General features: G+C 39.4%; 1 protein-coding gene across 1 annotated transcript in view; it reads left to right on the top strand.

The window, feature by feature from the left end:
• Positions 1–14,401, top strand: part of ksr2 (kinase suppressor of ras 2) — a 402,678-nt gene that overhangs the window by 231,659 nt on the left and 156,618 nt on the right. Inside the window, exons 6-10 of the mRNA XM_069933137.1 lie at positions 1,394–1,463; positions 2,915–2,998; positions 6,146–6,213; positions 7,967–8,085; positions 13,959–14,127. Of these exons, the coding sequence (XP_069789238.1) occupies positions 1,394–1,463; positions 2,915–2,998; positions 6,146–6,213; positions 7,967–8,085; positions 13,959–14,127 (510 nt within the window). The remainder of the gene's footprint in view (positions 1–1,393; positions 1,464–2,914; positions 2,999–6,145; positions 6,214–7,966; positions 8,086–13,958; positions 14,128–14,401) is intronic.

Raw genomic sequence — 14,401 nt, 5'->3', positions numbered from 1 at the left:
CAGGCCGTCTACCAAAGCTTGCCAGCTTGTCCCTCTGGAACCAATGTCTGTGTCTCTCCCCTCTCTCTCTCTCTCTCTCTCACTCCCTCCTCTCTGAGAGCGAAATCTCTTTTTTTCTGCTCTCTGCCTGCAAAGATCACATGTCCTTCCAGACAGTAAGTTCTGTTTTCCAGACAAAGCTGCTACTGCCTGTTATTACATTTGTTGCCTTTTGCAAATAACTGTCCATCATGAGTCTGAGACTCTTGCAAAAGCTCCTGCAAAAAATCTGTGTTTTAAAGTGTCTGTGTGTGACCTGCTCCAACAAACCTTTCCCAATTTATCTCCCAAAAACCTCTATGTACTCTGTCACTGTATTATGTTATTAAGTAATGCCTTGTCCTGGAGAAACATAATTACATTTTTAGGCTGTTTTACAGTTTTAGAAATGACAATAAAATGCTGACTGACATGTTCCCATCTTGAAAATGTTGCGATGGAAGTCTCAGTGACCAAGGTGTTGTAGGTACACAGGAATGTGCAGGTTATGATTTTAATGGCACTGTTCGAAGCATTAAACTGAAGTGATGAAGCAGACATGCGAAGAAAATAACACTGAGTTCTGTGGTGGGGAAAGCAGAAGTATTGAATTTCCATGTGTTGTGGCCATCTTTGCTACATTCTAACCTGAATTTTGTTTTGTGTGACTGCCCTTGTAAGGATTCTTGCTGATTGCTCCTCCATCAGTTGGTCCTTGAAACCAATTTTGTTCCAAAAACTTTTGAGCTTTGGTGCCTTGGGCTTGTTAGCATTTTTGTCGAAAACAAAACTGAAGTACGCGTTTCCCATGGAATAATAAAGTCAAGTATATGTGCTGCAGACAGCAAAACACTTCACAAAAATGTTCAAACATATTCTAGTGAGACTCAGTGCTCTTCATCTTCTCATACAAGTGACATATATTGGTAATATTTAAGCATTTGAGAAAATTTCTACTATCTTGTTGGGAGTAGCTCCAATTATGAACCATAATTGCCTCTCATAAAGCAGATGGAAGCATCATCATGTTCAGCTTAATGCAAATCTATCAAACCCCTTCACCCACTTTAGAGTATGTTATGGATGAACCTTGATGATCATCACAGGTGAGACTCTTGAGCTCCTTCTGGATTTTCAAAAGTATTTTTAACCTTCTGAAAAATATATTTTAGGCATAACCACTGATCTTAAACTGTACAATTGTGTGTTTAATGTCACATTTGTTAAGAATGTAATTTTAAAATGGAATTCTAATTATAGATATAAGACATAAATGTACATTTTCATAATTGTGGAATAATATATAAATGAATGTGTTGTGTATGTCGAACTGACTAATAATCTCTTGTATCTTTTTTCTTTTTGTTTGCTTCAGATACATTATCAGTGCCTCGATGGTCCCCACAGATTCCCCGCAGAGACCTTGGGAATTCAATAAAACACAGGTATTATTGTTGATATTGAGGAGGATTATTGAAGGGGAATATTGAAATGTCATTCCAATTAGATGGTATGTCCACAGTAAGTTGTAGTCACATCCTTGGCAATAACCATTGAAAGAACAAAGCAATGCAGATTTAATTTGCTCAGCAGTTCCCCAAACAAAATGAACATTGTCTTTGAACTTCAAGATATTGTTGAATATTTGTTACTCAAATCAGCAGAGAAATCCCACTCATGTTGCCAACATGCTGGTTCTCAAATAGTGAAAAAGACTGATTAGTCCTGAATACGGACCAAGAAATCAGAGAGGACGTTTGAAGTCACCAGGTTATCTTTAATGTAAAGACACACAAAAGTGCAAGTTCCCTTCTTTTCCTTTGATGAGCCTTTAAATCCCAAGAGATTATGAAATTAATTGAACAAGAAACATACAAAACGGACAGAAAGATCTTCTGCACATAAAATATAAAGGAACCGAATAACCAAGGGATGAACATTTACCTTGTGATTGGAAAGTTAATAATAGGGAATAAAAATAGTGGAGTTTTTTTTTTGTTACCTCTGTGGATAGTAGAAGGCATGAGATACATCCTGGTAAGAGAATATCCCAGGAGAAACAGGAAGGAGATTAAAATAAACACAATCTCTGGACACAATGTACCAGTACCAGAGAAACAAATGGGAGAGCCTGGCAGGTGGTGGATGCATTGTTTTCCGGTAAAGTTCCCAAGATTCTGAAAAGGGCTGGTGAACTGAAAAACAGGAATTTAAATGCCACTATTTTGAAAAAGAGGGAGTCAGAAAGCAGTAAATGACAAACCAGTTAAACTATTGGGAAAATGCTGGAATTCATCATGAATGAAATGAGGCAATTAGGAAAAGCATCATTCAAAATGCCGAGTCAGCATTGTTTCGCAAACACTATTTCTAACATATGCTCTTGCTTAGATTAGATCAAAACCAATGCCTCATTTTTTAGTACTGAGCTAATACAGTTTACATGTGTATGTTACTGTGGATGGTACACCACCGGCCTACTGCAGGGGGGAACCTCTATACCTGCAGGAGTGTACTGCCGGCCTACTGCAGGGGGCAACCTCTGTACCTGCAGGAGAGTAAAGAAGACAGGACTACACCTGGCCGGCTGTCAATCAATTGGCCTGAATGGATCAAGCCCCACCCAGTCAGGTGTTAATCACCCTCCGGGATATAAGCCTGCGCTGGCCTCCGAAGTCTCTCAGAGTTACTGCAGCTACAGCCAGCCTGGCTCTGTGGAATTCTTTGTGGATTAAAGCCTGTTGTACATTCTTTACCTTGTGAGTGTCTGATTCTGTCTTAACAGCGCACCACAGTTACTGTCCCCTTAGCCTGCTAATATTCTCTCAGTCTAACTAAAAGTAACATTGCAAATGATTGATCTTCAAGTTATGATTGTATTTTATCTTTCCTGTAGATTTTCCACGAAGTATTGGATGTCTCAGACCTGCACAGTGTGTGGAAAAGGGATGCTTTTTGGCTTGAAATGTAAAAACTGCAAGTATGTGATCAAATCAGTTCAGAACTATGTGTTCCTTCCTTAATTCCAGCAACAATAACCAAAGAATCTGGTGAATTGTGAATGAGGGATAACTAGGACGTCAGTATTACCTCCTTCAAAACTATACTATGGGATTTTCTTGGGCTCACTTGAGATGTCACATGGAGCCTTGGTTGGTGCAGGAATGTAAACATAGACTTACTTTGCTCAAATTTCTTAATTTGAAAAACCCACAAAGTTCTGCCTCAGAACATAGTGTGCTTCCCAAAGGTGTTACTGAGAGCAAGGTTGAGAGCTATTTTATATAGTTATGGATGTGATTTACAGAAACCAAACATAGCCTCTGTTCTTCATAAAATAGTCTTGGAGACATTAGTGTATATCTCTCTAATTCTTGTGATATGTTGCCAGGATGAGAATCAGGTTTATTGTTATGAACGTGTCTCATGGGATTATTTTTGTTTTGTGCCAGCAGTATTGTGCAGAACAAGGTGAAAAATTACTCAAAATAACAATTCCGTAAATAAAAGATTTAAAAAAAACTAATGCAAAAAAAGAAGAAAAAGCGAGATAAATGTCCATAATTTGATTGTGTATTCAGAAATCTGATGGCGGAGGGGAAGAAGCTGTTTTTGTAGGATTGAGTGTGTGTCTCCAGGCTGCTGCACCTCCTTCCTGATGGTAGCTGTAAATAAATAGGGCATGGCCTGGGTAGTGATGATTCTGGATGATAGAAGCCGCTTTCTTGAGGCATCACCTCCTAAATATGTCCTTAATGGAATGAAGACTAATGCTCATGATGGTGTTGGCCGAGTTTGAAACCCTCTCTAGCCTGATCCTGTCCTGTGTTTTGCTCCCTCCATACCAAAGAGTGATGCAATCAGTCAGAATGCTCACCACGGTACACGTGCAGAAATTTGCAAGTCTTTGGTGACATTACTAATCTCAAGCTCTTCATGATGAAACTCTATGATGGCCCCGGAATAGTTCTTCAGAGATGTTGATACCTAGGAATTTGAAATTTATTACCCTCTCCACTGCTGACTCCTCGATGAGGACTGGTTTCTGTTCTCCTGACTTCCCCTTCCTCATCCATAATCAGTTCCTTAGTTTTACTGACATTGAGTACAAGGTTATTGTTGGTGACACCACTCAACGAGCTGATCTATCTTACCAATTGCCAATTGTGATTCTGTCGACAACTGTCATAGATGGCATTTGAATTGTGCCCAGCCACACAGTCCTGGAAGTGGAGAGAGTAGGGCAGTGGGCTAAGCACGCATCCTTGAGGTGTGCTTGTGTTGATTGGCAGGGAGGAGGAGATGTTGATACTGATCGGCACTGACCATGCACTTTTGCTGAGGAAGTCAAAGGATCCAGTTGCAGAGGGAGATACAGAGGCTCAGGTTTTGAAGCTTGCTGACCGGTACTGAGGGGATGATGGTGTTGAAACTGAGCTATAATCAATGAAAATCAACCTGATTTAGATATTGGTGTTGTCCAGTTGATCCAGGGCTGAATGAAGAGCCACTGAAATTGCATCTGGCGTGGAATGATTGTTGCAATAGGCAATTGCAAATTACAGTAGGTCCAAGTCTTTGCTCAGATACGAGTTAATTCTGGCCATAACCAAGTTATTTCATGGTTGTTCATGAGACAAGTTGTAATGACTTGTAATGCTCTTAGAATAAAATTACAGAATCATGTTCCCAAACCTGATAGCATCCTATCTGTAAATTAAGGCTAATTGCTGTGTTAATGTTTACCCTCCTTGATTCCATTGGTCAAAAAACAATTACAGTAATATAAATCTTTTACATTAAGGATGAGTTCAAAGAAAAATATTGTGGCAGAATAATGTTATCTTAGTGCACGTATAAAATTTAAAAAAATAAATTGCCCTCCTAACACAAGGTCTGTAGGAAATGGAGGTGTCTGCACAGTTGGGAACTTCTGGAGTTCATCAGAAATTGGTGGAGCCTTTGGTTGGTACTGTGTCAATTAATGTAGCTCACATCAAGAACTGTGGAAAATGGACTCACTACAAACAAGAATCCTTCTGAGTGCCATTTATAGCAAAACTAAACTGTGTGAACATGAAACACACCAATGATTTAACTATTTCCTTTTATTTTCTCATCTGAGCTGAGTCCATTTCTAGAGTTAGAATCTATTTTTATTTGTTGCTTATTTGGCTGTACCTGAATACCATACTGGATGACCCCCCCCCCCCCCTCCCTTGTCTAAATCTGAATTTTTCGCTGTTGGTTCTACTCATTGTTATCAACAGATTAGTCTGATATAATTTGGAGATGCATTGCACTGATTTTATCTCAATAGTACAAACCTAAAATCGGTAATTGAATATTTCAAACTATCAAAACATAACTGATTACCTTCTCATTTCTCAGGAAGATCAGAGATTGAAATGTCATAACTGCTGTTTGTGTCTTACCGATACTCAAATGAAATATTTTGTTTTATTTAAAAATTGACAGATTTTTGGCTAAACAATTTCTCTTTCCTTGTTCTGTGTGAATTCAATGGAGAAGACAATTGGCAAAGTATCTGGAAAAGATACCTTCCTTCAGAGCCCTGCATGGCTCGTTATTTAATGGACCAAGATGATCATTAACATCAATTTAAAAAGCCAGACCATCCATCTAATAATAATTTTTAAAAAAGATTTGTACCTATTGGAAAAACCTGTAATCAAAACATATCTTTAATTAACTTTATTTGATCACGGGGAAAGGGTCTTCTGGTCCACCAAATCTATGCCAATCGAATGCTATATTATTTTATTTGTCCCCAAATCCCCATCAATTTCCTCAGATTCAACTGTTCACCGATATACTGAGGAACAATTTACATCAGCCAATTATTTAACTTACTAACTTACATTTGGGATGTGGAAGGAATTTGGAGCACCTAGAGGTAACCTATATGTTCACAGGGAGAATTTTAAGCCCTCCACAGACAGCACTGGAGGTAAGCATTGAATCTGGGTGCTGGAGGTGAAGCAATAGCTTTACTAGCTACATTTAGAAAAGGGGCAAGAGAGAATCCTATCAAAAAATATCAGACATGACAGAAATATTGCTGTATTTTCCTACAATCAGGTTTCATTTTTCTTTTCTTCGGTAGGTTGAAGTGCCATAACAAATGCACCAAAGAAGCCCCACCATGTCATTTACTTATAATTCATCGTGGAGGTGAAGTTTATTATTTTAACTTTGTAGCTTTTAACTTGTGTTTTGATTCAAAATTGTGATAAAATATGGTGGCATGATTGAACACATTAAAAATACACGTTCAATAGCTTATGTACTGTTTTATTATTGTAATACTGAAATGTAAATTGAATCTACATTAATAGATTTGTGTGACAATATTTCTACTTTTATCAGTATTACTTCTATTTCATTTGTAATAAGATTTATAATAATGTGCATAAAATGCCACTGAAAAATAGTGCACTTTCCCCATTTGTGGATCAGGAACTCAGTGTTAATATGTTAAAAATGGCAATAAAATCTGTAAGTGCATTTTTACTACTCTAAAGTCTGTAATATTTGATTAGACAATGTGTGCACAAATCAGTAGCTATTTGAATTGTGGTTAAATATTTAATAGCCATTTCGAACATGTTATTGATCCATCAGCACGGAGGTCCGTGACACCACTTAGTTAAATTGCCTTATTTTTCAGTGGCATGTTTATGCAACCATTTCTGTTAAGAACTTGGTTGTTTTGGCTGAGTTTTCTTGTCTTGAAGGCATTGTTCAGAGAAGAATTGACCCTTTGCTAAACAAATCTGAACAAGGTCTATAATTCTGAGTAACTTGAGAAAAGCAGTTTAACAAAAAATGCTGGTGACCTTTTATGTATATGCTGTATATATGCATGAAGGCATAAGATTTTGACATCTGTTCTTATAAAACTTTCAATCTGTTCTAAGAAATTGCACAGATGTATCATTCCCACCTCAAATACCTTTTTCAAAATTCATGTAATTTTGTGGGAGAACTAAAAATCTCACTCAATGTATTTAAGGCCTTTACTGATGAAGTAAAATATGTAATTGAAGGAAAGATTAATTGTTGGATTTTTCTCATAACCTTGATCAAAATTACAGCCGTTTAAAACTCAGAATTACAACATTGCACCACAGGAAACCATTCACCCACCACATCTGCATGCTCTGTTAAGATCAGTATTGTAGTCCCACTCCCTTGCATGCAGATTTTTCTCTTTCAAGGCCACATGCCCACAGAGTATCCAGAATCTTACCTGTCTGTGCTGAGATCATAATTATTTTTGACTTAAAAAATCAATTTTGCTGACCCATTCTCTTCCGATAATGGAACTGCTCCCTTGGGCTTAAACAGCCTGACTTTTCTATCATATGATCATATGATCACCAAAATGGTGATCCGTTGTTTATTTAAGAAACAAATCATTTCTAAGGTCCTTCAAACAAAAGAAAAGATTGCTCTGTTTGAAAATGCTGAGCCGTGCACTCATCTCACTTGATCAATGAACACTTATGAATGTAATTAAATGATAGTCTATTCATTTTTCATGCGTCTCTCCAACAGGATGAAAGCAGGCATACTTATAGCTTTACAGAGAAAGTTCTATTGAAAGGACAAAACATTCCTTTAAATTTGTAGGATTGATGCTGAAAATTCCTCCCTTAGTCACATGCCCTGAATGTACAGAAGATGGTTTATAATCCCCCTCCATTAATTCAGTTGGAATATAAAGCTAAGAAATAAATGTATAATGAAATATATTTTTTCTTATCGACACTGGCTTGTTTTTGATTTGAGGGAGTTGATTTTGGTATGGAGAGCTGTCATTAATAATCGGCTAAATGATTAATTATGAAATAAATCACGGTCATGTATAATAATAGTAATATGCAAAGCTTTTTCCTCACTTGTAGCCATCTCTGATTTTCAGCAAGACTTGTCCGAACAGAATCTGTGCCATGTGACATTAACAATCCTCTTAAGAAGCCAGCCAGGTACTCTGATCTACATTCCAGCCAAACACTGCCAAAAACCAACAGAATCAATAAGGTACGTTACTTGAGTTACTTGAGTTAATTTAATGGACAGAGTTGTAAGTGTTCATTGATTCCAGATTTATTGCCAGAGTACATACATGGCATCACATACAACCCTGAGATTCCTTTTTCCTGTGGATGCAGCAGAATTAACACTAATTGGTAGTGCAAAACTAAAATGTACACAGCGTAAGCATGTAAACAGATGACAAATATAAACAAGCTGACAGTGCAATTCAGAAAGAACAAAGGAAATCAAAGAAAAAAGTACACGTCAGAGTTCTTAAATGAGTCCCTGATTTGAGTTTGTCATTGAGGAATCTGATGGTGGAGGGGGAGCAGCTGATCCTGAACCTGGTGGTACAAGTCTTGTGGCACCTAGGCCTCTTACCTCATGGCAGCAGTGAGAACAGAGCATGTGGTGGGAGGTGTGGATCCTTGATGATTGCTGCTGCTCTCTGATGGCAGCATTCCCTGTAGATGTTCTCAGTAGTGGGGAGGGTTTTGCCTGTGACGTCCTGGGCTGTGCCCACTACCTTTTGGAGGGCTTTACAGTCAGGGGTGTTGGTGTTCTCATACCAGACCGTGATGCAGCCGGTCAGCACACTTTCCCCCACACCTCTGTAGAAATTTGCCAGAAAATTGCACTCTACCTCTGAAATTTGCATCTGTTTGACGTCAATGGAAATTAATTTGACCAAATGCCTGAAGAGGGCACACAAAATCAGTGACCCAGTGCGGACTCGAAAGGCCAACATGGCCTGTTTCCGCTCCGTAAATGGTTATATGGTTATGGTAAGCTACTGTAATTTATAACTGTTCATAGATACCAGCCAAATAAGATTACCATGGAAGCTACAAATTAACCATAATCTTTAAGGAAGTCAATATGTGATTCATGCTGTTACACTCAGGTAGCCAATTTTAGAGAATGGGCTAGCCAAAAGAGATTGGGGATCCCAAGGGAGAGCTGTTGAGAGCAGGCAAGAAGCAAGTCCTATCACCGGACTCCATGAGCACATTACACAGAAGAAGGGCCTCCATCGGCTGTGCAAGCCACCTTCTGCATAGATTGCCTGAGCCTGTTTTAAGCCACATTTGTGTACACATTTACCAACATGGCCTCACACAATTGCACTACATGTCTTAGGCTACATATTAAGGTGTTGCCGTGTGTTATGGAGGATGGGGAAGAAAGATCTCAGATGATAATTCTCAAACAATAATTTTCTTCAACAATCATTTTCTCATGGGAATTTGATTAGCATTTTGCAACAAAATCAAATTTCAAGGTCTTTGTCAAAAACAGGAAATGTTGGAAGTATTCAGCTGGCCAAGCAGCATCAATCGAGGAGATACAATCTCAATATTCTAAGTCAAAGACTTTTCATTGGAACTGTTGGTGAAAGTAAAGAGAAATTAGTCTAATAGAAACAGGCAGTGGAGAGGGTAGAAAAATAGAGTTTCTGAAATTGATAAATTCAGTATGAATTAATGATGATTGGTGATGTACCCAGACAAAAGATAAAACCATAGAACAAAAAAATGAAAGAAAGAGGCATATTATGACTTGCAAAAGGGTAATAGTCTGGGTGCAACAAGGAATTAGGAAAGTTGTCAGAATGCCATTGCTTATTGTCAGGAGTACTGTATCCAGAGGTTTGGAGGTTAAGCTTCAGGTACATAGGGCATTGGTGAGACCATATCTGGTAGTTTTGTGAATAGGAATCTTCTCTCTGTTGAAAAAAGAATGATAATCCACTGGAAGCAGTTCAGAAAAAAAGCTTTAAGAGGCCTAGAATGGCAGGTCTGTCATGTGAAAGAACATCAGAGGCTAGGCTTGTCGGAGTTTGGAAGAGTGAGAAGAGAGATGATTGAAATTTTGAAAGCCATGACAGATCTTGACAGGGTGAAGGTGGAGAGGATGCTTCCTCTCAAGGGAGATTTTAGAACGAGGGAGAATATTTAAAAAGCAAGAGCCCCACTGAAAACACAGATGAACCTTTTTTTTTATTTTGGGGTGTCATAACTCTTTGGAACTCTGTTCTTAAATGCACAATGGAAGTAGAGTGTTTGAATGTTTTTAAGGAAAAGTTAAAGCAAATTTGATGAGCAAGGGGATGAAAGATTACCAGCCATAGGCAGAAATGAGGAGTTAATCTGATCAGCCACGGTGTGATGGAGCCAAATGACCTATTCTTAATGTTTGTCTGTTCGCCACTTCATTACCACTGATGGGGCCAACACATTTCATGGTTTAAGTCTTCCAGTCCAAAGAATTGGAAGAGGAATTGGCCAACTTGAAGCTTTACATCGTTCAGATCTGAGTTCAGACTGAACTCTGTTCTCTTCCGGCATCTTTTGCTAATAGATAAATGACACTTAACATGCACAATAAAGATGGATTCAGTGCTTGTTTCTGCCCATTAAACTGGCAATACATTATCACAATGCGCCTGCTGCTTTAACTATGTCCTGGTACACTGTGATGCAATTAGTATTAGAATGAGGGAAACATTATAGAAAGGCTTTTATCAGGTTGGCTGCTGCTCTCTGGAATTGAATTGGTTGTTAAGTATAGGTTATTGAGCAAATGATGGTTTCCTGCTGAAACAACAATCGAACCCCATAAATCTGGTAGCAGTGGACCGCTGGCACTGTTATCAATATAATTTAAATGCTATCAAGACCAATGAGGTAGTGATTTCTCATGACCTGTTGCTTTTTACTAGCAGGACCTTACAATTGATATGAATCTTAAGATAGATACTGTAAAGGATAGGAAAATCACTGAATGATGAACACAGAAGCAGACCAAATTGCCGAAACCGGATCCTTCAGGAGTTCAGTGATTTACTAAATTGTGATGCCTGCAATTGCAAAACACTAGTGGCCTTTGAATTTGGAATGTGTAATGCCATTTTATGCATTATGTAAATTAGTTTTGATGCGAGGTGAAAAGTTAATTAAAATCAGGGATCATGCAAGTTACTTAGTCCTCGATGTTCATTCTGGCTTCTCTTTAATACACCTGGCTTCCAGGTGTATTAATAACATGTTATGAATGCCCAAACCCCTCTTTATAATCTTTATTACACTAGAGCACCTCAAGTTGTCCTCAAGCTACTCAATCAGAAGCATGTTTTCGTATAAGCTTGTTTCTGCATAACTCAGAGGGGACTTGACTGAACAGTTCAGGAAAATCAACTCAAATTAGACCATCTTTAAGGGAAGTACTCTCCAGCCCCAAACCACCTCCTTACATATCTGGTGTGCCCACTCCCCTCGTGCTCTCAATCTACCCACCAAACTTCTGACCTGATCTAGCACCTAACCATCAGTTGCACCTCACAATCACTAACCCCGATCCCAGTCAAAGATCACAACACCCCCTAATCTTTGTCCCCAACCAATGAATATACCTCTCCAGACAATGGTCTATCAAAACAACCAAGCATTCCCACTGAATATTGACCTTCCTCATTCCTGAATACTATCTCCCTCCCAACTGACAATCCTCATTGCATTTAACTCAGCTATTCTCCACTGTCAGTTGCACAATCTGCTCCAGCAGTTCCCAAGAGAATATCTTCCATACATAAAACTATTTCTAAAGAGCATTAATACCTTTGATGGACTTTCAAGCCTCTGACTACAAATATTTCTCCAGCACCCAGAAACATTTAGACATTCAAAAACAATTTTAAAAATAAAATAAATAATTGAAAGGGTTTAAACAAACAATAAGCACTTAAACCACAAAGTTTGTCTTGTATTTTGTTCAACAGTAAGATAAAGCTCCAATGAACTCAAAACACACTTTTTAAAACTAATTAATTTGCTATAACTAGTATCCCTAAATTAGTTTACATTTATAGGCATTAATTGGGTGGAGAAAAAAGTGAATATGTTTGAATTACACAGTCATTGCCACATCATTGTAACAAGTGGAAAATGATAAGATGGCATCAGTCTCTTCAATCTGAGGCACCTGCAAGCTCACACCAAGACACAAGAGCAACTTGTCCGTGAACTACTCTTTGCAGACGATGCCGCTTTAGTTGCCCATTCAGAGCCAGCTCTTCAGCACTTGACGTCCTGTTTTGCGGAAACTGCCAAAATGTTTGGTCTGAAGAAAACTGAGGTCCTCCATCAGCCAGCTCCCCACCATGACTACCAGCCCCCCCACATCTCCATCGGGCACACAAAAGTCAAAACGGTCACCAGTTTACCTATCTCGGCTGCACCATTTCATCGGATGCAAGGATCGACAACGAGGTAGACAACAGACTCGCCAAGGCAAATAGCGTCTTTGGAAGATGACACAAAAGAGTCTGGAAAAACAATCACCTGAAAAACCTCACAAAGATTAGCGTATACAGAGCCGTTGTCATACCCACACTCCTGTTCGGCTCCGAATCATGGGTCCTCTACCGGCATCACCTGCAGCTCCTAGAACGCTTCCACCAGCGTTGTCTCCGCTCCATCCTCAACATTCATTGGAGCGACTTCATCTCCAACATTGAAGTACTCAAGATGGCAGAGGCCGACAGCATCGAATCCACGCTGCTGAAGATCCAACTGCGCTGGGTAGAATGGAGGACTATCGCCTTCCCAAGATCGTGTTATATGGCGAGCTCTCCACTGGCTACCGAGACAGAGGTGCACCAAAGAAGAGGTACAAGGACTGCCTAAAGAAATCTCTTGGTGCCTGCCACATTGACCACCGCCATTGGGCTGATATTGCCCACGTCTCCAGAATGGAGGACCATCGCCTTCCCAAGATCGTGTTATATGGCGAGCTCTCCACTGGCCACCGAGACAGAGGTGCACCAAAGAAGAGGTACAAGGACTGCCTAAGAAATCTCTTGTACCTGCCACATTGACCACCGCCATTGGGCTGATATCACCTCAAACTGTGCATCTTGGCGCCTCACAGTTCGGCGGGCAGCAGCCTCCTTTGAAGAAGACCGCAGAGCCCACCTCACTGACAAAAGACAAACGAGGAACAAGCCAACACCCAACCCCAACCAACCAATTTTCCCTTGCAACCGCTGCAACCGTGTCTGCCTGTCCTGCATCGGACTTGTCAGCCACAAACGAGCCTGCAGCTGACGTGGACATTACCCCTCCATAAATCTTCGTCCGTGAAGCCAAGCCAAAGAAAATAAATATATTCATTTAAAACCTAGCTTCATTCAGTCTGATTCCTGAATTTATTATGAAACATGATACATAAAATACCCAATATAATATTCAGTTAACATATTAAATTATTATAATTGTTCATCCACAGATGAAAGAATAAATTATTTGTTGGTACTGGATGAACAATGTCTCCGTTTCAGAACCACAAAGCGTGCTGTAAAGAACACTACCATCACCCTCTTCCAATTTGACCTCAGCCCATGCTTAACCAGCATCAACCCCTCTCCCCCATCCCCTTTAACTTCTCTGAGCATTTTGCTGGTGCTCTCTAATCATTATCGATGATAAATATCCACTCTCCTCTCATAGTCGGCATTATCCAGAAGTTGGGAAAGGTGCTACATATAATGTAGTGAATATCTCTGCCTTTGTGTGATCCTGAGAGGTGGATGGAAAGAAACTTGAGGTTTTAATTTGAAGTTATCTGAAAACATCACCAATGTTACAATCTCCAAAGAAAAGTAGGGTTATTTCTCCAAATTTGTGCTACAAGTGAAGAATAATTATCAAGTACAATTTACGAATGTAAAAGCATTCCTATAATTAAGGACAGTAAAGTCTCCAGAATTAATTCAGAGACTGGCAATTATCCAGTTGTTTGAATGTTGGTTAGTGTATCTGATGTCACCATTCACCGCCTAATGTTCATTAAAACTCTTTCCCTTCCTTTACCTGCAGGATCACATACCAGTACCTTACCAGCCGGATTCAAGCAGTAATCCTTCATCAACAACATCTTCAACACCGTCCTCTCCAGCACCACCTCTACCTCCCAGTGCGACCCCACCTTCACCCCTTCATCCTTCACCACAGTGCACCCGGCAGCAGAAACAGTTCAACCTCCCAGGTACAACTCTTCAGTATTGCATGTGTTCTTCCAAAACAAGTCAAAAGTTGCATGGTCATTTTCATTAATTTTCTCAGCTGCTGGAGATAGATGGAGAACTGTGTCCTCTCCTATTATAGCTTGACTAAGAGAGGATCCTCACTTGATCGTATGAACATGGATAATCAGCCCTCATGTTTTCTATTTAAGTTGGGAGTGGAAAATTATGGATATGCAAAGCAAACTAAAATTGTGGGTAGAATCCTTCACTTGTTTCAAATAAGCGTTCTCTGCC

The sequence above is a fragment of the Narcine bancroftii genome, chromosome 4 (genome assembly GCF_036971445.1).
Source record: "Narcine bancroftii isolate sNarBan1 chromosome 4, sNarBan1.hap1, whole genome shotgun sequence".
Lineage (NCBI taxonomy): Eukaryota > Metazoa > Chordata > Chondrichthyes > Torpediniformes > Narcinidae > Narcine > Narcine bancroftii.
This window is presented reverse-complemented; position numbering and strand designations above follow the sequence as displayed.